The sequence below is a fragment of the Anser anser genome (assembly GCF_964211835.1).
Source record: "Anser anser genome assembly, chromosome: 1".
Classification (NCBI taxonomy): Eukaryota; Metazoa; Chordata; class Aves; order Anseriformes; family Anatidae; genus Anser; species Anser anser.
The window spans coordinates 4,076,986-4,099,605 of record NC_139720.1 but is presented as its reverse complement, the minus strand read 5'-3'; the positions used below and the strand labels follow the sequence as shown (position 1 = coordinate 4,099,605).

General features: G+C 43.1%; 1 protein-coding gene across 5 annotated transcripts in view; it reads left to right on the top strand.

Annotated features, from left to right (window-relative positions):
- PRKCQ (protein kinase C theta) overlaps nucleotides 1-18,455 on the top strand; it is a 61,146-nt gene extending 42,691 nt beyond the window's left edge. For all 5 annotated transcript variants that reach the window (XM_083820188.1, XM_083820186.1, XM_083820187.1 and 2 more), the window contains 6 exons: nucleotides 5,494-5,585; nucleotides 7,899-7,961; nucleotides 11,508-11,646; nucleotides 14,840-15,028; nucleotides 15,496-15,624; nucleotides 16,448-18,455. In XM_083820188.1, coding sequence (XP_083676314.1) covers nucleotides 5,494-5,585; nucleotides 7,899-7,961; nucleotides 11,508-11,646; nucleotides 14,840-15,028; nucleotides 15,496-15,624; nucleotides 16,448-16,603 — 768 coding nt within the window. In that variant the 3' untranslated portion in view covers nucleotides 16,604-18,455. The remainder of the gene's footprint in view (nucleotides 1-5,493; nucleotides 5,586-7,898; nucleotides 7,962-11,507; nucleotides 11,647-14,839; nucleotides 15,029-15,495; nucleotides 15,625-16,447) is intronic.
- The last annotated feature ends 4,165 nt before the right edge of the window (nucleotides 18,456-22,620 follow it).

Here is a 22,620-nt window from a genome sequence, read left to right as displayed (position 1 = left end):
AGTTGATGGAAAAGTTGGGGAAAAACTGGGAAGTTTAGGGAGGCTTTGGGGATCTTACGTCTTGCAACCTGCAAAGCAGGCAGGAAAACTGGCAAGGTCTTGTTCGATCCTGGCCAGAATTTCAACATGGTACAGTAGAAATAGCAGCATCTCAGCAGAGCTTTGGGATTTCAACAAGATTCTGCCAAAGTACATGTGAGCAGCTGTAATTATAATGTCAAAAATCTGAAGTCTTTAAAAGACACTTCTAGGTGGTGTCAGCCTATATGGAGGGAACAGGTGGATTGTCTTGGGAAGGAAAAGAGGGGGCCAGCTCACATACAGGCTTTTGGGTGATAGAAGATAGATCTATTAAATATACATATTCTAATTGCCTTTCTGTTACCCAGCTCTGAGGTTTTCCTGGTCCCAAAAGCATTCAGCTTTGACTGGGATTTCTAAAAGCCTGCAGTATAGCTGCTCAGTTCTTTGTCCCCAAAAGAATCAACTTCTTAAAATAAAAATATTATTTTTTCTCCCTATTTTTCAGCTGACAAAATATTCAGGGTTTCATGAAGTTTGCTACTTTTTGCTTAGTATTTGGTCTGGAAAATTTTTTATCCCCCTAATTTTCACAGAAATTTGTATCCAGACTGAGAAAATCAGTGTCTTTCCAAGCTCCCACCCTATACTGACAGGAGAAGCTACTTTCTCTTGCAAGACGGGGCTGACAGTGACTCAATTTACCACTGCAAGTGATGTACTCTGTTTGCTCTGAGCCATGAAGGGTGCTGGCATACCAGAACTTGAGTGAAAGGAGCTATTGCCAGCCATGTCTGTACCCTTATGTATGCCTATATATCTTTATATCTGTATATAAAAATATTCATATGCTTTATAGTAAGAAGATGACCGCGTATAACTAAGCATCCCAAACAGCAGTTTAGTGTGCAGTCAAAAATGCTGGCAGTGCAGAGATTAGAACAAAAAAGAAATCATGAGACAAGGGACTGGACTGAATTACCTGACAGCTGAAAGAAATGCTGCCATCTCCAGAAGGTAGACTGATACTACACAGGGAGAAAAAGAAATAAAGTCTTTAGAGCAGAGAACAAAATTAAACCTGGGGTTGCTTTAATTTGTATAAATTTGGCATTGCTAATCCAGACAATGAAAATAGCAAGGTCAATACCTCTCTTGGTCACTTGCTAGCAAGGAGCAACCCTGAATTAGCTGTTCCTCATGGGAGCAGATGCGACAAGGACTTTGTGTATTGCTTGCTTTCCTACGGGATGGGATGCTGTGAATGAGACAGCAACAGTCACTGGGTGAAGTGATGGAGAAGGGCTGAGAGATTGTCATTTATCCCATGAAATAAAATAGATCCAAAGCATGGATGAGCACCCAGAGGACTGAATTGTTAGGGTGCTCCTCAGCGTGGTTGTAGCCAGTGATAACTAGCAATCCAATGTGCAGGCACGGTTCATGAACAGCATGGACTGGGGATTCAATAGGCATTTTGGATATGACTATGATGTTGCCAATTTAAATAAATCCTAGAGATCCAACCTAAGCAGGACCTGCTTTTCTGCAGCACAGCATCACAACCTCTTCTGGTGTCCCCATCTCCCTGCAGCTTGCTGGGATGGGAGCCCAGGTCACAGCACCCCTTGGAGTCAGACATGGGGGGGTCCCAGGGCAGGGGAGAGACCACTCAGCAGGGCTGAGCTGAGCTGATGGAAAATGTGAGATGAAAAGCAGCTGCAGGAGCTGCATCGTGACAAACCTTTCTCTTGCAAAGGCCAACCTAATTCAATAGGCATGCAGTGGAGTTAGGGCACTTAGTCTGCACTAAGGAGCCTTATCCACAGGGTAAGGGTAATGCTACACTGTCCTGCAACATTAATTATTCCAATATTCATCCTCCTGGGAGCCCTGGGAAGAAGAATTTTGCTCTGCAGTAAACGGTGTTAAATAGTATATTTGTATGTGTGCAAGTGCTTTCAAATGCAAAGAAAACAGAATCTGAGAGTCCCCACAGAAAAGTGCTCTGGAGGGCTTCCAGCTGCTTTGAGGATTTTTAGAGCCTGTTCTAGGCTGTACCTTCAAAAGATCGATTTAAATGCTGCCTGCTTTGTACTCATTGTTTATAAAGTTGAAAGCGTTTCTGATGGTGACTATTCATTCTCACAGTTGCGTGCAGAACAGAAGCAGGTTGGTTTAACTCCTTCCCTGCCACGTCCTGGGGAGATCAGGAGGCTCTGCAGAAAGATCAGCTCAGCGCAGGCACTGAGAGACTTATAGGTCAAGAAATTAAATTCCTGCAGTAATCAAGACTTTCAGCACCTGGTGGGATGGAGTTCAACAGGTCACTGTGTTATTTTGCGTTCAGGATGCGTGCTTGTATATGTCTGTGTTGGACGGCACCGTGTTGTACAGTTCTGTCTGCTGTAGGAGCAGAACTTCATCCTCCCACAGAGGGGTTTGTCATGTTCCCTCTGCAGCAATGGAGAAGGTCTCTAGAAGATGACTTGCTTGTAGGGAAGAATTGACACACTGGTGTCCTCAAGGCAGTGCCAACTATCCTGGGGCAGCACCCATTGCAGAGTGTAGGAAATTCCCTTCCTCTACCTTGAACTCTGTGGTTATAAAGGATGGCCCGAAACTGCTGTAAGAGCAGACTTGTTCTGTTCTATCATGAGTTTGGAACAGTGACCAGAAGTTTAGCTTGAGTGTTTCTACCCAAGGATGCTCTCAAAGGGGGTCAGCAAGCTGTCCATGGTCTGTCTGCAAGGCAGCCAGCAAGGGTGAAGGAGGGACTCCCCCCAAGGCTCCTTCAGAGCTTTGTAGGTCTCATCGCTGAGGGACAGCATTCATGTTTTCTTGCTTAGCACCTCTGACCTGGGGCCATCACAGGGGATACGGGCATCTTATCTTCTTGTCAGTCTTGCCATCCCAGCTGCAACTTCAGACGTACCTTCTCAACCCTCTCCCACCTGCTCTAGGCACTAGCAGACTTCAGAGCCCTCCTTGAGAAGGAGCCATCAGAAAACTTTCTCAGGACAAGAGGAAATGTAGGTTGCAGCCTGTCTACATACATGTCCTCCGTGCCATTCTAATCCTTTTTGCCCTCTAGCACACTGTTAAATTTTCAGTGGTTTCAAGCATGGTTTTTTCTACTTCCCATTTTTAAGCTGTTCTATGGCTCCACAGATCTCAGGCTTAGCAAGCTGTCTCTAATAGTGCATTGCAGTTTGCACTGCTTAATTACATCTTGCTCCTCATAACTGTGTACTTAAGGTTGATCTCAAGCAGTTTTTCTCCATAGGCCATGCCAGACAATGGACCTTTGTAAGAAGAAAGGGGAACTCCCCATTTCAGATTAAAAAACTCAGAATTATGCCATCTTTCTTTTCATCAGCATTTAAGTAACATCCCTAGCACCCTACAGACCATGAACTACAGTAGTAATCATGCCCAAATCAGGTTTGTAGTCTTCAGCTTCGTATCTTTAGACAGTTCAGAGGCTGAGCTCATATAATGATTTTTGAATGCCAATTAATCTGAGATGTTGTCCACTTTTTCTTTCCCATCATGGCAGAAGGATGTAATAAGAGTCCCCAGTTCAATTAAATGCGTGCATTAGATGGTTGCTCAAATCCATGAGCAAGCAGAGCATAACTCCTCGCTCTGCTAGGTGTGGACTTCAATTTATGCTTAAAGAGGAGCGATAAGATGTGGCCAAACTCAGTGAACCTCCCAGGAAAACCCAGGGTTTTGTCCTTCCCAGTCCACTGAAGCTGAATCTGGCCATATGAAGACCCATGAGGTTCCTCCTGTCTCAGTGTGATCCATGCAGCTTCTGGTTTGTTGTTAGCTAAACCTCATCATCTCCCTGTGTATCTTCACAGTGAACATCAGTTAAGTGTTTTAACTGGCTCCTGAACTCATGTTTCCAAGATTTGTGCATTTCTGTACTAAATTGCCCATCTCCATTTGGTCTTCTTACTTCCTTAAGCTGACTTATTGTGAACAGACCTCTACAGATGCCAGACCTTCAAAATGAAAAATATGCACCCAGTTGTTTATTGGAAAAAATGTCTATTCTTACCCTGGGAGACCAGCTCTGGCCCTGTGCTTTTTGGATGACAGGTGGGGTTTCCAGCCAGACTTCCATTTAAATAAGAGTACTGTAATTAAAAGGAGCTGGCTAAAGAAATTGCACAAATTAGAGCAGACAGCTGTTATTTGAAAAGAACAAATGCTGTGTGTTTTGTTGTTGTTGTTTTGTTTGGTTTTAAATGACCAGCTCTTGGCTTGCTGCCAGAGATGCTTACATTGGATTTTATGGACAAAAATCTTCCTTCAACTGTTAAAAATACACATGAAAAGATCTCTCCCCCCTGCTCCAAATTGTGATGGGTGCTAGGCAACAAAAGGAGCATATTCATAAACTTTAGCGTAGCCTAGAGATAACTAACTTCAGATGTTTAATAAACAGAGAAAATAAGGCATCCATTTATTTTATTCATGGATTTATGCACAGAAGCTGAGATTACTGAAATAGAAGTTTAGACTGAGAGCATAGCTCATTGCACAGATACAGAGAATGGAGCTGCTCCTGCTTTATAGGTAAAGTGATTGGTTTGAATCAAAAAAAAAAATATCTGATATCTCCCTGGTGGTGAAGGCAGTGAGGGGATCAGTATGGCATGCACCAAGGGCTGGAAGGGAGACCTAGGTGACATTTTCCGCTCTTTTTTTTCAGTTCAGAGATCCCCCCCATCCCTCTTATGTACCAGGAAGCGAGTTTTCCACTGCCCTGGTAGAATAGCTGATGGTTGCAAGTGATTGGGAAGGAGGGCTGGATATTTTCTCAGTCTTCTCTGGCATGCAAGCACCCAATGAGCTTCCAGAAATATGAGTTATTCATGAGTATTCCCACTAGCACGTTAAATCCTGCCTTATTTAACAGAGCAGCTCCCAGGCTTAAAATCAAACTTGCTTCATTCGGCCAGTGTCTCTGGTAACTTGTAAAGGGCAAACCCATGTTCACCTATAAAAGACGTGTGGGAATGCAGGTAACACCAGCCTGAGATCACTTCACTGGATGGATGATGCCCAGGGCTGGGATCAGAGGAGACCTGGGTTTTGCTTCTGCCTTGTCCCCCAGTGAACTTGTCCCTCTGTCCTTGCATTAAACAAGCACTCTAGAGTCACTCATCCCCTTTTAGTGACCCTTGAGCTCTGATGGTAAAAAACAATGGCACTGACTGGTTATTAAGTGGATTCACAATGTTTGCTAATGCTGTTTATACAAATTAAAGCACAGAGGGTGAGTACAGGCTTGGAGAACAAAGAACAGAAATGAGGAATTTGTAGAAGAAACTGCTTTCTCTCCAAAACCTTGGCTGTAATCTTTTCCTTCCTCTTTTTGAGTGATTTCTGGGTGTGCTTTTTCAACTTTATTTCCCCCTTCCCCACCCCTAATGTTCATCTTGTTTTATTCTCTAGGAAAATCTCTTCTTTGTGATGGAGTATCTCAACGGAGGAGACCTCATGTTCCATATCCAGAATTGTCATAAGTTCGACCTTCCCAGAGCCACGTAAGATGTTATGATTACCTTTTGGCTTGCAGCTCTCACACATGGTAGAAGCAAAGGCAGCAGCTGGAGACACCAGGGCTCTTAGTTTTATTCCCAGCTTTGCCATTGCCCTGTGAGGGTAACCTTGGGCACATCCCTTGACCTCTCTGTCTCTTATCCCTGTCTTCAAAATGCTCTCAGCTGGATTTTAGTCTGGAAACAGAACCACTTCCAATCCCAGTTCTCTCCAAAACGAACAAAACAGACGCACAGGTCACCACCCCAACTCACTGGCTGACTTGGAGCAAGTCACTTCCTCTCCCTGTCATCTTTCCCCTCCTACAGAAGGCTTTTTAGAGCACTTCCACGCAGTTCATTGCAGTCAGATGTGAACTCGTTTTGCATTCTTGGTCAACCAGGGAAGCTATTTCTGTCTGGAAGCATTACAGATGCTGCTACACCCTCGTCAGCATTACATCTGCTGGCAGTCTCATCCTTTAGCTTACAAATAAGGGGCCTCCTTCCAGCATGTGAACTGGCTCCCATAGCTTGTGCTAACCTCAGAATATTCCCCCAAACACTTGCTCACAGCCAAGAGCTGGGCTGGATGGAAGCTGTGCCTTAGGCTGCTTTGCTTGCTGGATCAGTCCCTTTCACCGGGGGGCTCTTCACCTGAAATCTTACCTCTGAAAGTGCCTTGAGTGTCTACAAAAAGCCTTGAGCATGCCTGAGATCTTATTTAGATGGCTCATGGATGAGGTTCATACTAAAGCAACCTACAGGTGCCTGCTTTGAATTACAGCAACCCTGGGGTCGCTCTACAATTGCGCTCATTTAATTCTTGCTCAGCTCAGCACCGGAGGCCCCAGAAATGACATTGTGCACCCAACCTCCACCCTGGCTTTGCCATCATCAAAGAAATCCCACAGATGCATTTTCAGCCATCTCAACCTCTTGTTCTTTATAACACCACTTCAAATGAAGTTCACAGTCCAGTGATCAGAGGCAAAACGCTTGTTTGTTAGAAGTAATAGAATATGCTCGGTTTTCCTTTAAAGGTTTGAGTCAAAAAAAAAAAAAAAAAGCTCATCAAAACTGCAAAAGGTAAATTCAAATCAAAAATTAATACACCAAAGGAGAATTAAAAATGTATTTAGCTCTGTTTAAAGTAAACAGAAGAATTCAAATACATGAAAGGTGTTTTTAATCCTTCTGCGAACAAAAGGTATTTGAAAAGTCAACACTGAAACCACTATAAGAATTAATTTTTATTTAATAATTTAAAAAAAATAATCATTTAAATCAGTGTTTAATTTGCTGGGTGTTTTCTTTTCCAAAAGCATGTGAATGTTCAGAATTAAGCCCTCAGGCCAATGCACTGAAGACTGGTGAAGCAAAGGATACAAATACCTGGAGGATATGACCTGCGGTTACGTTCCCTTCTGGGCAGAGCACTTTCATCGTGCAGTGATGCTTCAGCTTTATGCTGCCTCTTTGCAGCAGGACGTGTTTTTGTCCTTTAGGCAGAAACGTGTTAAGAACAAAGTTCTAAAACTCTAAAAGACTCCACAGGAAGGCCACTGAGCTGCTAGCTTGTCCACATCTTGGGTAAAATTTCAAAAGCAAGTCATTGATGTGGGCAGTGAGGAGATCTGTGTGACAAGCTGAGGAGCTTGTTGTCCCCAAGCCCAGATGTCCTCCTGCCTGTCCCCATGCTGGCACCACTCAGCTCTTTGTGCAGCAGCCACTGAACACAGATATTTCCAGCTGCCTGTTTGAGTTCTGAAGCATTAGCTGTAAGTCTGATGCAGTCTGGTGCATTGCTGTAAGTAAGTGATTTACGTGAAATATGTAAATAAGGGAGAGGCAGACACCACCCGCTCTTCCTTCCTTGCTACAGGAACCATCTCTTGAGGCAAGGCAGGGTACGCAATTGGAGCTGGGTAATGGTTTTTTTGTTTGTTTCATTTATGACCTTGAGACATCCTTAGGTACTTAAGGGCATGTACTCAGAAACTGTTACACATCAAAAAATGTCAGCTAGCCATGTTTTGTTGTCTCCTAGACTAGTGGGCTTCAAATCCCTGCCATTTCCCAGAGTGGTTTCAGTGCTGGATGGAGGGCTAGCTACATGGAGTGCTTTTGGGAATTCCGCATTGTCCATCGGTTACCTGTAAAATCCAGTTACTCCAAGCCTTCTGGAGACACTCCAAGCTTTCTGGGGACTTAATGAAATTTTGGCTCCTGTGAAGGCAAAGTTTCCATCTTTTGGGGGTCTAGCTGAAAGCAGCTGCTGGAAAGCAACCATTCTAACTCGTTCTTTCTGTCACTCAGGTTCTATGCTGCTGAAATCATATGTGGGCTGCAGTTCCTTCATTCAAAGGGCATAATATACAGGTAATTTTACTCCTCAGTGTCCGATAAGTTAAACCTTTCTTCTTTCCCTGCAAGCACTAATTGTGACTGAGAGACTGTCCCTTGGATGCACTTACTGTCATCAAACATCTATGCAGATTCACTTTTGACAATGGCCTGCTGTTTTCTTTTGAAGAGAGAGCTCAGAAAATGGCAGTTTTGAGCCCTTCTTAGGAATTCAGTCCTATTTCAGTTAACATTAAAGCAAACTCTTTGATGCATTTACACCAAGTCTTTCATTTAGCACTCAGCATAAGCACACAGTTTAAGCTTTCCATGGATGAAGATACATAAGGTCAAGCTAGCCATGAGAAACGTGGTATATCTGCTGTGCTGCTTACGCTGGAACAGTGGTGAAAAGGTCAGCTCAAGTAACAGCAATGGGGAGACAGCAATGTACCTTAATTTGGGAGTTATTAACAGGTTTGTTCTACACAGCCCCATGGAATCCATCTTATCATCATGACTCTGAGCTAGCCACCCAAGCCTTTCTTGGAGTAAGTGGAGTAAACAGAGAAAAATCCATTTTTTCAGGTGTCAGTTCATCAAACCTGTGTTAGACTGTCCATGAGAAGTGAGCTTTCTATCAGTGGGCTCTGTAGAGAGCAGATGGATGCTAGGTCAGGCACTAAAGGCAGCTGCACTCAGACAGAAGAATCTTCTCCCAGACTTCCAAAACTGGGAGGAACTTAGTCCATGATTCATCAGCCTGCCAAATCCTGCAGAGAAAAAATCTTCTACTGTAAAATTGCCCATTCCAGTTTCTTCTTTACTTCCCTAAGAGCTTGGAAGTTATGCATGAATGTTTTGATCTAATAGACAAAGGTTGTGCTTGAGACCTATATGAAAGGGCAAGGGACAAGATGGAAGCAAGAAGGGCCGCAGAAATCAGGAAATGGTCTGTTTTCCGATGGCTGAAAGGAGAAACTGAATTTCTGGGGAACACTCATCTAACTCATCTTCTTGGCAACCATTAGTTACTACACTGCAGCATTTTGTGAAAGAGGGAATTAAATAGCTTGTCACAAACACATGAGAACACAAGTTCACTAAAGCAATGTTTGCTGAAACCAAAATGAGCTTATTTCAATGTTTGTCACATAGTGTGAACACTAGAAAAATGCTGAAAGTGAATGGCTTGTTTACAATTCACTCTCCCATTAAACTCAAGCTTTGATTCATATAAACTCTCATTATTCATTATTAGTACTCATGTGAGAGCTGTTTATTGACCAGTGAGGGTGACTGCGTAAACATGAGATCAATATCAATAACATTAAGCCAGGATGATCTCTGGGGTCTCAGCATTTTGTGAAGTGCCCAAACCACTTAGCCGTGTCTGTTGTTCTTACTTAGACTTCTTAGAAAAGTTGATTAAAAATATCTGCAGGATGTTTTGAATTCGTGACAGGACTGTTAAAGATGACTTTTTTCTTATAACTCACATTTTTATTTGAAACTGGTATACCGATACTGTGCCAGGTTTTGGGGCCCGTTTTCCCATGAAACAAAAGATCATGAGAGACTGTGCTGGGAAGTGGGGGCAAAATGGGACAGCTAGACATGGCGGTACAAAGAAATAGCTTATTCCCAGGAGTCAGTGTGGCTTTGCTTTGGATATCAGGCTTTGATAGGAAATATTTGACCAGTCCTACTCCTTTTTCCTTTTTTTTTTTTTCCTGAAGGCAATGACCACAAGGTCACTTGAGAACTCACAACCATCAGTATCTCAGTCAGAGCTAACTAAGCATTTAGAAAAGTGAATAGAAATCATTTTTGAAACTACATCACTTGTGATGTAGTAAGAATAACGAATCCAGCTGTTCTGTCTCATGCACCCACGTCTGGAAATGTTGGCTTAAATTTTAATGAATGAGCCGAGACAGTTTTGGCAGAAAATCCAATCCCTTGAGCCAATGAGTTTGAGACTCATCAAAATAATGAAAGCGAACTGTAGGTGATGGGTTTTTTGTTTCGCTTCAAACTACCAGATGAATAAAAGCAGTGCTGGCAGCCAGAGATTGATCTCAATGGTGTAACTAGAATAAGTCATTCCAGCTGGAAATTGTGACAACATGAGTGTCTGCCACTTGGAAAGCAAATGTCTTGGTTGTCTCTATATTTCTTTTTGATTGATGACTCCTACTTTTTCTTTGGCTGTATTCTAGCAGCAACGAACTATTGCCCGATGACAACAGTTTTGTAGACACTACAAAGGAACTTTGCAGAGGGAGGAAGAAGAGACATATCTTCCCCACAACTGTAGGTGACTGAGGAAAATTGTGCATTAGAAGTGACCTTCTTGAAAAAGTCAAATGGACAAGGTCATTTCTGAGAAAAAAAAATATGTATTTGTAAAACTGTTGTCACCAGGAGCGTGGCTATATAGCAGCCCCGTGGTAAGGACTCTTGCCTGAGATGTGGAAAATGTGTATAGGCTGTGAATCAGCAGATGTTGGAAAAGACCAGTTGTCACCTCAGCAGTGCACAAATCCGGTTGTTTTATCTGTGTGCACTGGGAGTCTTGAGAGGGAGCAGTGATTGAGAGCATGGTTCAGGCAGTACAGGAGCATGGGTGCTCCAAGAGCAGGTATGCAAATTCTACCTACATCCCAGGTGAGGTGGAGCATCACTGATCCAAACATCTCCCTGAATCATTGTTACAATGAAAATCAAAATGTTTAGGTAAGATGCAAAAATCTAACACAGAAGCTATGCCAGCCTTCTGTTCTTTATGCCTTTTTCTTTATTTCTTTACATTATTTTCTATCCTTTCAGAAGTTATTCCCACATGGGGGGACCTCTTTGTTCTCTGTCAATGACCATGATTCATCAGCTCACTCGCTTTTATTTCTTCTTTTTTTTTTTTAATATTCGATTATTATTTTTTTCTCTCTTTCTGGGATCTTTGCTTCCCACAGCAGCTCTCAGAGCCTGAAACCTCTGATAGCACCTTGGCAGCTACGTGTGAAGGGCTTGTAAATCTCTGGGGCTCAGATAGTACAGCGCATGAGTGAAAAGTTGGTAGATGTTCTGCTGATGTCCAGCATTGTTCTTACCCTCTGCAAGCCATGGAAGGCTCGCAGGTCCTTACCTCATCCAGCATTTCTAAAGCCTACACTGGAAGAGAAATATGGGAGTAGCTTCAGAGACAGTACTGAAGCTCCCAGGAAAGGGGGGGAGTGAGAATTAGCCAGTCCCTTCTTGCTCCCCTTCTCCCGGCAGTGTTAGAGCAGAAGTATTAACCTGGACAAAGGATTTTTAGCTTCACTATTCTGCATCCTCCAAGGAGAGATGCAAATATCTTGGATAAAGTTAGATAAAGCAAACGAGTCAGTGCTCATACAGGAGGAATGAGGAAGATGAATTTTGAACTTCTAGAGAGAGCAGCTCATCCTCTAGCCCTCAGCCTTCTTTTGTAATTGGAACATGTAGGCAATTAGTGAATTAATGAGTCTATTTTGCTAAAATCACTTGCATGGCTCTGTAACACTTTAAAAGAAGGGATTCCTTTCTCTTCCTCCACAGAGACTTGAAGCTAGACAACGTCCTCTTGGACAATGAGGGGCACATCAAAATTGCTGACTTCGGGATGTGTAAGGAGAACATGTTTGGAGATGCGAAGACAAGTACTTTCTGTGGGACTCCTGACTATATCGCTCCGGAGGTAGGTGCCAGATCTGGGGACGTCAGCAAGCTGCCGTGGGACAGAGAACTCATCTTCAGACATGGCTGTTGGTCAGTGGTGGTGGTGCATGCAAAAAGCAATAACCTGCTTGTGGATGGTTTCAGGCTAGGAACCAGATTTCAGCTTGACTCCACAAGCTGCCTCCAGGTGAGGGAGACCCTAAAACTATAGGTGATGTGGCTGTGTCAGGTCCAGGCCATGCTAGAGTTAATGAGGGCAAGGCAGAGCTCACACCTCGAGTTAAGGGCCTGCTCTGCCCTCTTTACTTAAGATATTTGTGCTACATGTGAGGTACTGCCCGCTGAGGCTGGGGCTTGCTTGGAGACAGTCTACAAGGTCCGTGCATTGTAGACATATCAACAGGTGCTCTTCTTCTTCCCCAGCTGATACACTTGGTGGAGAAAAGCTGAAGCTGGCCTTCATGTGTCCCTGCAGTAAAGCTGGATGGTCACAGACACCACACTTCAGTTTTCCCACAGCAAGATCCCCTGCCCTTCCCCTTATTTTTTCATGTTTCCCACACAGAAGCTTGTTCTCATTTTCTTTTTCTAGCAAATGTAGATTTTTCGGTCTAGGTCCATCCAGAAAAGAACAAACTCCCTTAACCTGTTGAGTTCAAACAATGACAGCTCTCACTGTGGAGAGACTTTGACTAATTAGATGGCAAACTGAGGCCAAAGAAGACATTCTTCATCCTGGAGGAAAACTAAGAGTTATCCATGCATCATGTTCGACATCACTCTGAAATCCATTTATTTGCCTTTCAAGCTCCCATTTCATGATTTCATGATGGATATCAGTACTTTCCAAATGGCTTTTAAAGCTCGTGTTTTTTTCCCCTTCTCTATAATTCATTGATCATTTAGCATGCACCAAAGGCCTCGATTCTGGTCTAAGTTACACCACTGCTGACACAGGGGCAGGTCTCTTCAGTAATTGGATTTGTATTGCCTGAGAACAGGTGTAAGTGTGCTCTTCCATCAAGCTGCAATTGTCTTTTATTCCATTTCAAAATGCTTTTATTAAATTAAAAAAAAAAAAAGAAAGAAAGAAAAAAAAACCTTTATTTTTTCTGATCCTAAAAGAGAGCTGAGTGATAATCCATTATCTGTGATTTTACTCATAGGAGAGAGTTGAAAATAGCTCAGAGGTTTTATTTCTGTGCTATCATTTATTTTAGAGTTTCAACAAGTGCGTATAAAATGTTTTACCTCCAAATTGAAAGAACTGCTAGAGTTTATGGATCACCTCTCCTGCCAGAGGCTGAAGCCATGGACTTCTTGTCAGTATTTCAATGTGGCTGCTAGCACTGTAATTTGTTGCAGGCACAGCACCTTGGCTACAGCTGTGCAAATACGGGGATTTGGGGTCAGCAGGCAAGCAATTTTTTATCTCAAAAAATATTTGACCAAAAAAAAAGAGTTAAATTAAATTTCTAGAGTTCATTTTGTTTAGAGAACACAAAGCTAATAACTTTTTTCCTTGACTAACATAAATCATTTAATTTAGTTTTCCAGATACTTTAAACTTTGAAAAGTAAGGCCTTAAAAAAGAAATGTGTCTTTTCAGGAGGAAAGGTTTGGATGATTTTGTTTATTAGCAGCCCAGAAGAAATGTATTAGGGAGACTTGCTGCTTCCCTTTTTTCACTCTGGATGAAACATATTGTTTATATTGCCTCAAGTTCAAATAGTTTTTTTTTTGTTCTGCTTTATTTTGTCATCATTTTTTCTCTTTTGGAATTTTGGAGACAGATGTGTTAACCATGAACACTTTACATCAGGCTGTGTTTAGACTTCTGATATTAAGGTCCTGCTTTTCTAGATGCCGCAGGTACATCAAAGGGGGATACTTCTCACATTAGGTGAGAAAATTCATCTAAAAAAGAAGCATCAGATGGCACCTTATAGCATTGTAGGAGGGCTAGCTTTGCCAGAAGCCGAGTCATCCCTTCCTACCTTAGATATGTAAGTCAGATAAATCACCATTTTTCCTCCATTGACTGTAGAAAGACTCTGGATAACTAGCTTAATAATAAGACAAATAACTTTTAGGAAATAAGATGAATCCAGACCCAAGTGGCAAACTCTGTCCTAAAGCATTTACAAGCAGTGAAGACAAGGTATGAAATCACTTTAAAATGACTCAGACAAGTCTACAATACCTCAGAGCCAGGAGTAAAGATTCTCTAAATCACAATTTTTCAGCTATCAGCAATTTAATATACACTAGTCTAGATAATTGTTTTCACTGGTGTTATGCCATGTTCATGTTTTGCTATTGATACCTACACTGTAATTGTAGTATAGAGGATGGCAATGCAGCCGGGCTGTGGGTGCAAAAGCAAAGATCATGGCTTAAAAATACCTATTACCCTTTAGTTCTTTTAATTTATACTTTAATTTTAGTACCTTTAATTCCAGCTCTAAAACTGCAGTGAGGATCCTAGACATCATAGTCTTCATATGTATCATAGACATCTGCAATGTAATTATCTATATATGAGCAAGTTGTCAAGGTTCCTTAGTAACTGAAGGAGATGAACGGGGGTAGATATTTAGCTGGATGTCTAAAATTTGCATAGTTTTCTGATTTCCAAACCGTATATCTAAAAAGAATTTTGCTCAACCAGAGGGAAGTTTGAAAGTTTGGTGGTATCTGGCCAATTTTGCAGGGGAAGAAAATTCCAGATCTGGTCTTTAGGGAGGTCATTACCCCAACCAACCTGTCCTGGTCACTGCACACTGGATGTAACCTTCATTTTATAGCTGTCACAGAAAAGCACAACCCAATGGACTGACTGAAGGCAAACTCTCATTGCTCTACCTGTAACTCAGTTCTGACATTTAATTTCTGTCTTCTTTTCCCATCCCACTAGCCTAAATAAAATGTACCTAAAGTTCCATCTCCCTGCTTAGCACATAGTTTATTCTCCATCAAACTGACAATTGCATGGTATGCTGTTCGAAATTCCTTTTGCTGAAATTGAAACCTCTTGGAAAACCTCTACTGGCAGATGCTCTGGCTCAGGGTTCAGGTAGGGGAGAACGTCTCTGCTATCACATTCAGTGCAAAGCAGCTTTTGAAGGATCAGGGCCTGGCCACCTTTCTGAAGTTGAAATACTGATGACAGACATTTTGTGTCTGTCTTTTTCACTCCTCTCTTTGGGCAGATATTGCTGGGGCAGAAGTACAACACCTCTGTTGACTGGTGGTCCTTTGGTGTCCTTCTGTATGAGATGCTTATTGGCCAATCTCCTTTCCATGGCCAAGATGAAGAGGAGCTTTTCCAGTCTATCCGTATGGATAACCCATTCTACCCTCGCTGGCTTGACAAGGATGCGAAGGACATTTTGGTGAAGGTAAGAATTACCATACATCAAATAAAAGTCTTTTTGACAGAAATGTCATCTTTGGCTCGTGTATCTCCACCTGTTGTTCAGAGAAACAGCTTTAGTATGATAGGGCCAGTGAGAGTCACTTTCTCTTTCATGTTTGGGCACCTCAAAGCTCATCCAGACAAAAGCTTTCAAGTGCAATACAGAGATTTCAGCTATGTAGTTGCATACTTGCACACTCAGACACTTATGTTGTTATCACTGCATCAAATCTGTACTCTCTCTCTTGAGAAGATGAAATATGGCCAGATCTTGGCCATTGTTTTTGGCATGTTAGTCTAAGAATCCCAATCAGAAATTTAGTAAGGTAGAAGAGTCTTCACACTCTCACCAACGTTGCTTGAGTTTGAGATCCTATCTGGTAGAACTGTCCCAATGAATACACTGTTATTGATAAAGAGTAAAGTATTTATTTTTCTTCAAAATTTTAGCTTTTTGTGAGAGAACCTGAGAGGAGACTGGGAGCAAAAGGGAACATCCGCCAGCATGCCTTTTTCCGGGAAATAAACTGGGAGGCTTTAGAAGAAAGAAGGATTGAACCTCCTTTCAAACCAAGAGTGGTAAGGATGTATCTTTTTTCATTTCCACCCATCTCATGCCATTCTTTCCTGAATCATTCCCTTCCCAAATATTTATACCCTCCAGCACATGCATGCAATAAACCAAACCCAGAACCCACAGTAATACTTTAAACCACTTTATTTAAGGATCCAAACTCTTCAGACATGGGTCTTTAATGTCACATACCTCAAATTCCTAGCATCTTAAAGATGGATATGTGTTGACTTTATACTTAAACTAGGAGTTTAAGGCACCAAGATAAGGCTTTCAAAATGCCCTCAAACTTTCAGGGCCATCTTCTAGAGTTGTTCTGCACATCCAGCAGATGCAGGTGGTCAGCTAAGTCAGGATGGAATCAGTCCTATTAATAACAATAATAAAATTTAACTTGACAAGTGCAATTCCATTTTGCAGTCCTTCACAAGCATTCTTTACCTGATGTGACCAATCTGCCGTTTTACAATGTTGTAACATCCCTTCAAGGCAGAATTAACGGGTCACAGCCTCAGTGCCTCCTGCATAAGATGTATTCCCATCACTACTTCAACAGGACAGTAATAAGCAAGTGATTAGCATTGGTTGATGAATATTGAGAGTTCAGACAGACAGCAGTTCACTGCAGCTTAACAAGTTACTGTGCATCGTTGGGGCTGCAGTAGCCAACTATTGTGGAAAAAGACTGAGAGCAAACACTCTGTGGTTTCCGTGGCTGAGCCAAGCTTGCTTCCAGCTAGTTGAGCTGAGCCCATAGGAAACAGCCTGATATGGCTCATACTGTTATAATGAAGACCTGAATATTTTTTCTTTTTCCTTTTCTTGAAGAAATCGCCAAGTGACTGTAGCAACTTCGACAAGGAATTTCTAAATGAAAAGCCTAGACTATCCTGTGCTGACAGAGCACTGATTAACAGCATGGACCAAAATATGTTCCGCAACTTTTCTTTCGTGAACCCTAAAATGGAAAAAATATTTTCCTGAGATCTGTCTTACTGAAGAAATTCTCTGTAATGGTTTGAGTAACACTTTGTCAGCTGAAGACTGGGCATGGTTATTTTAACCAAGAACCCACCAGAAAAACACGTCAGTGAAAATTCATACCATGCCTGGAGGCTTTCAGCTCGTTCCAGTCTGTAGCAGATGCCAGCCACGCTTCACTAATAATGAAGTCTCTTCATGGTATCTTTTGGTCTCTATTCTCTCTTTTCTGAATGTTCTTGAAGTTGAGAACATCTGAAAATGAAGTGCCAAAATCTGTTCGTCTTCACTTGTACCTACAGCCAATGGGTTTCTCTACAAGAAAAAGCAAGCATATTTGTTCTTCTAGTGTTGTCAGTGCCCATTTCTGCAATTCTCACTTACGCCCACCTCCTTCTGAAGGATGAGTGGTGAACTCGGGGCCTGAGGGCATCTGGGAAGACTTCAGGTTGAGTGTCTTTGCAACCTCCATTTGTACATGTGCAGAATTGTGTCTGTGTTGAGTTTTGAAGAAGCAAATTAACTCCCCTCACACTTTAAAAATAACCCTCGCAGGTATTGGGATTTAATACTGTGCCATAAGGTCTACTCAGACAAATAAACTTTGTAGGTGCACATTCCAGCACTCATATGTCTCAACCAAAGGCCATGAAACTAAGGGCTCAACCATGAAGGAAGATCACAACAATAGCAAGTGTCAAGATCCATACAGAAACCCAGAGGTTTTATCTTAGTACTTGAGCAGAAAAGATGGGAAGCTGCAGTACAGAAGAAAGCATTGAAAACCCCTTTTCTAAAGCTTTAACTGTCCTCAGACTCACCAGATTCAGAGCAAAATCTGCACTGTTTTTTCTGGAGTTTTACTCTAAATGTGCATCAGAAATATGGAAAAGTTTTCCTCAAACCATTCTTTAAGTATCATAAAATTGGCCTTTCAATCACAGCATTGTCATATCTTCCTGGAATGCTAATAACCAGTCCTTGTAAAGGTTGATATGCTTCCTATAGCTCTAAATGGTGTCCCGACTCCTTGAAGACATGATGGGCATTGCAGACATGACGGGCACACCGCAGGAGAGCACACCAGGAGAGGGTGGCCCTCTCCCTCACCCCATGATATTTTGCTGCATATTCTACCTCTTTGCAGTCTGTGGATACGTTGGTGGGTTAAAAACAATCTCGTCTGTGATCCGTTCATGACAGAATCCTTTTAAATAAAAATGCACTGTTTTCAGAGGTTGGAGAAATACAGAACCTCCCAATTACTGCTTGCCACGGAGACATTAGAAAAATACTGGGTCAAAATTAAATCAAAGCCCCAAATGAGGATTCTGTAATATATATGTAATAACTGCTTAAGGAATTAAGCAGTCATCCCAACTGGTGTTAGGCTGCAACTGAGGCATGTAAATTTGGAGCTTCGTTGCAAGAACTCCTCCAGCCCATTAAGAAGAGACGTTCTAGAAGGTGAGTCATCCCAAATTCGGATTATTTTTGGGCACCTCCACTGGATCCACTGGAATGGGCACTTAACATGGACCTCCCAACAGGACAAATGCAGCCTTGCAGGCTGTGCAGCCACTGTGGGATATCGTTGGCAGCAATTGCAGGCACTGAATCCTGCAGGACCAACAGCAGAAGTGCCTAAAGTCAACGAGAAAAGCAAATTGCCTTGAGAAAGGATTCATCCTGGTGACTTTTGTAAAATCCTTGCTCGTGCTGTATGGAGTAATGGAGTTGTGTACACACAGTTTGTGCAGCTGATCATCATGTTTAATTTGAATGGTAAACATGGATTTCTAAAATGCCAGTGCAGTTTGTACAGTTTAATAAAATGTTGTGTACAATTGGAAAATGTAGAAGTGATTAAATGGGGACAAAAAATGAGGATGCTTGGAAAAGCTGTTAAAAAGGCTCTGTGCTTTCTGGGAGATGTTCCCGAGGGGAATTTCAACCCATAAATACACGGGATCATCAAGCATTTGGAGAACTGTAACTACTCTGTGGCTGCAGGAGCAATTAAAAAGCCAGATGCTACCTGCATTTTCCACTGATGCCACAAAACACACTGTAGGATCAAACTGTCCCTGGATATGACCGTGTTTATTTCTACAAGTGCGTGGAGCTTGTAGTTCACATCAACAACAGGTCAGTATCTAAAGCAAGGATCTGGTGCTGTGAAAGGTGCCCAAGAAGAGAGTAAAATGACCCTTTTCACTATCAGCAGGGGATACAGCTGGTAACTGGGGCTGCAGAACCGGATGTGAGGAGATGGGCAGTGTTAGAGGGCAATTAGGCCACCTTCCTTCAACACGCAAATGACGATGGATCAGCCAGCTCCTGGGAGAGCTTGAATGTCTACATGCTATGGAGCCTGGATGGCAAAACCAGAGGTTGCATGTCAATGCATTTGAAGATAGTTGAGCAGCATCCCTCTTTAAACGCCTTTTGGGGATATTTTCTTGCAACGGCGTGGTGGTTCATGTTTGACACCAGTGCAGGGACAGCCTAGGAACACAGCTGAGGGAGCGAAGGTGCTGAATCACCTCTCATGCTTGCATAAGTGAAGTTCAGCAGGGTTTAACACCTCTCTGACCACAGAGGGCTCTCTGCACTCCAGCTGTGGTCCTGTCCATCAAAAGCAGACAAACACGAGTGATTTGCAAGCAAGTCTATGTTTGGTTAACTGCTAGGGCAGATACATTGTTAGGCTTACTGCAGGGCTTTCGACACAAACCACAAGAAGTGGCTGCTTCTCTCTGCAGAGCATCTTTGGTTTAAAAAAACAAAGGAGACCCAGAGAGGATGGGGGGAGGGAGGCAGGAGGGCTGGGTACAAGCCACCGCGTGTGCCGTACGTCTCACCGGGGCCACAGCCTGAGAACCCTCCCAGCTGTGCCTGTGGTGTGCGCGGGGTGACGTGGCGAGCAGCGAGCGTTTTCCTGTGGTGAGAGCGATGGAGAGATAGGAGTTGACAAGGGCTGAAAGCCAAACACTCGCACGGAAATGAGCAGGAGCCCAGGCACTCACAGAACCGTTCCTTTCCCTTGGCTAAACCTGGCACATCCACAGCTGTCTTCTCTATTTTTTTTTTCCTTTCTCTTCCTCCAAATAACGATCTTGGCATAGTAGATGGGGCTTGCTAGGTTCGGTTATTCATCTGCTAAAACCCCAGCCCTGTTCTGGAGCCCTGTGGGACCACAGCACGGCTGTAGGAGCACGGTGCCTGCAAACATCAGGGTCCTTCCTCCTGCACCACCTGCTTCAGCTCAGGCTCTGGGAGCCAGTCTCACTGCTTTGCTTAACGGATGCACAAATCCCTGCAGTTGGCATTCACCAAACTAAACCTCAGGCTAATAGATAAGTCAAGCTAAAAGGAAGTCACCAGCGAGCGACAGCTGGGGTTTCAGCCCTCCTGCAAGGACCAAGCTGGCTGCAGAGAAGGGTGGTTGGCTCTCAGCTCCTCGGCACGAAGCCTGGAGGTAGGGCTGCCACCCCACAGGGAGCACCGAGCTCCGTCCTGCACCCTGCCATGCCTTTTGCTGCTCGTGCTGAGAGGAGAGGCAACTTTACCCCATGGTTACCAGACACATCTTGAACTTGTATCAGTACAACTCCAAACAGCACGCGCTTCAGGTAGGTATGCTCTTCCCTTTACTCTTGTATTTGCACCTCAGACACTTAAAACCCAAGAAGAGAGATCGCAGCCGTGATCTAAACCGATCTCTCACTCCACGAGGTGCCAGCTCAGCTAGAGTATCGTGTAAAGCAGCTGAGATCGCAATCAGCATGTGCCCAAAGTGTGCCTTGCGGTGCCGTGAAGCCAGTAGAGGTCTCAGTGCAGACCACAGGAAGCTTTACCGCTTTTTTTGCTTACAAAGAAGTTTTATCTTTGCTGTATCACAGCAGTCAAGACAATGCATGTGCAGCTTGTGAAATAAGGAATTAACGTGGCTCATGCTGTTCTGTAACTGGTGCTGGTTGTAAGCCAATGGTCCTGTTCGGCTCAGCAGTTGTACCTGAGCGTGCTGAGGTCTGGTGTACTGTTGGGGACAGGCACAATGGAGTCTTTTATCATCTGTGTTAACTTAATACTTATATTCACAAGGATATAAAATAATAGGAAAATAAAAAGAAAGGGGAAACAAAGAAAAAAAACCATTAAGTTATGGAAGATGAAACAGTCACAGGAAAGGAAAGTAGGGGAAAAGGGAGGGATACAGGTTGGTATACTTTTGTGCAACACTTAAATTCATTCAATGATTTTAACTACAATTTTGCTGTTTTTCTTCAAAGCCACCAGTATCTTCCCAGAGATGCATTTGTAGTAACTCCAAAGCACAAGATTTCCTGAGATTTCAGAGGTGAGATTAGAACAGCTGAACAGCTCTAATCTGTCCTCCTGGGTGACACAGGACAGGCACTTCTACCCTGACATCTCCTTCAGTTTCTGTCCTGAATCTGAGTTCAGATCCCAATTCAAGTAAGTGAATTGAATAAGTCTACAGCATAGGAATGCATTTTACCTTAAGTCAGGAATCTTCACTGAGACGTTCTGGGATATCATGGAGGACATCCCAGTGCCCCTTCCATGAACCTGGGTGTCTCCTACAAGCTTTTGTTTGTTCCTCATCCTTGTTACACCAAAACACCCCAAACTGCAGCTGGACACCTCTGTAAGCAGCTGAATCAAGCTCAGTGCAGGCAGTGGAGTCCAGACAGTGACTGAGTGCACCCTACAGCAACCTGGAGGTGTTCAAGGTTGGATACGGTTAGGGACATGGTTTAGTGGGTGATATTGGTGGTAGGGGGACGGTTGGACCAGATGATCTTGGAGGTCTTTTCCAACCTTAATAATTCTATGATTCCATGGATTGATAAAAGGCCACCTTCTTGAAAGTAAGTGAAAAGGGCAGCATGGGATGCTTCATGTCTTGAAAAGCACCAGAAACAAATTGCCTTCACCGTGGTGCTCACCAGCCCTCCAGCCAGAGGAAACCAGTCACTGCCAACAGTGACTGGCATGAGACCCATGGAAGGTGGGCTGGATCTGCATCCATGCAAGGGCTGTTTGGGAGACATTTACCAGCACTGTACTGTGAACCAGGCTGACCTATAGACTGGAAATGCCATCGTGCTTTATTGCTGTCAAGGAAGAGCCTTGCAAGAAGTGACATCAAAAATGAGTCATGAGCATGTCGCCTGTGGTTACTGAAGAGACTTCAGGAAGGAGATTATCAGTCACCATGGTACATCTTCATTAAGGGGTACCTGAGGACACTATATCCCCATTCCCTTTGGGAAGCCTCTTCCCTTCTCCCACACTCAAGCGCTGATAACCAGAGAGGCACAAAGCTCGGGATTTACGGTCTTTTGAGGACTGCCTTTGGTTTCAATCTCCACGAGGACATTCAGTTTCATTTTGAATCTGAAGTTCTGCTGAGTCAAAAATTCAAAGCAAAACACTGCCATAAATCTTTGTCCTCATCTCCATGAAAAACTTGTAGAAGCTCATTGTAAACCCTTAACACTTCTTGAAATTTCCTCAAAAGGTCAAGTTGATCTCTCGGTGGGTTTAGGTTAGAGCAAGACTGTGAACTAACAATATTCAACACAACTTCGCAAAGAGACATGACTTCGGGGAAAGAAGATCTTGTGGTTAAGGTGCTATTGAGTCTCTGTAGAGCTAGGTTTATTACCCAGTTCTGCTATATGTATCTCTTGTGACGCGGTGCAAACTGTCTTGCAAGGCTTTAACTTTTCCTCCTCTGAGTAGGCATAGTTCATGCCCTGTTGCTCCTAGTTGTTCAACTGTCCTGGAACAGCTGAACTAAGCAGAGTTGCCTAAAAGTCTCTCATCTTTAAAGTTCATTAGGACTTATATAGGTGCATCCAAGTTAATCATCCAAGCTTCCTCTATTGTCTGCGTAAATAATTTAAGACTGTAATTCATCCCATCTTAAGACAGACACCCAGAGTAGTCCACTGAACTTTCTCTACCTTCTCCTTCCAGAAAGAGGA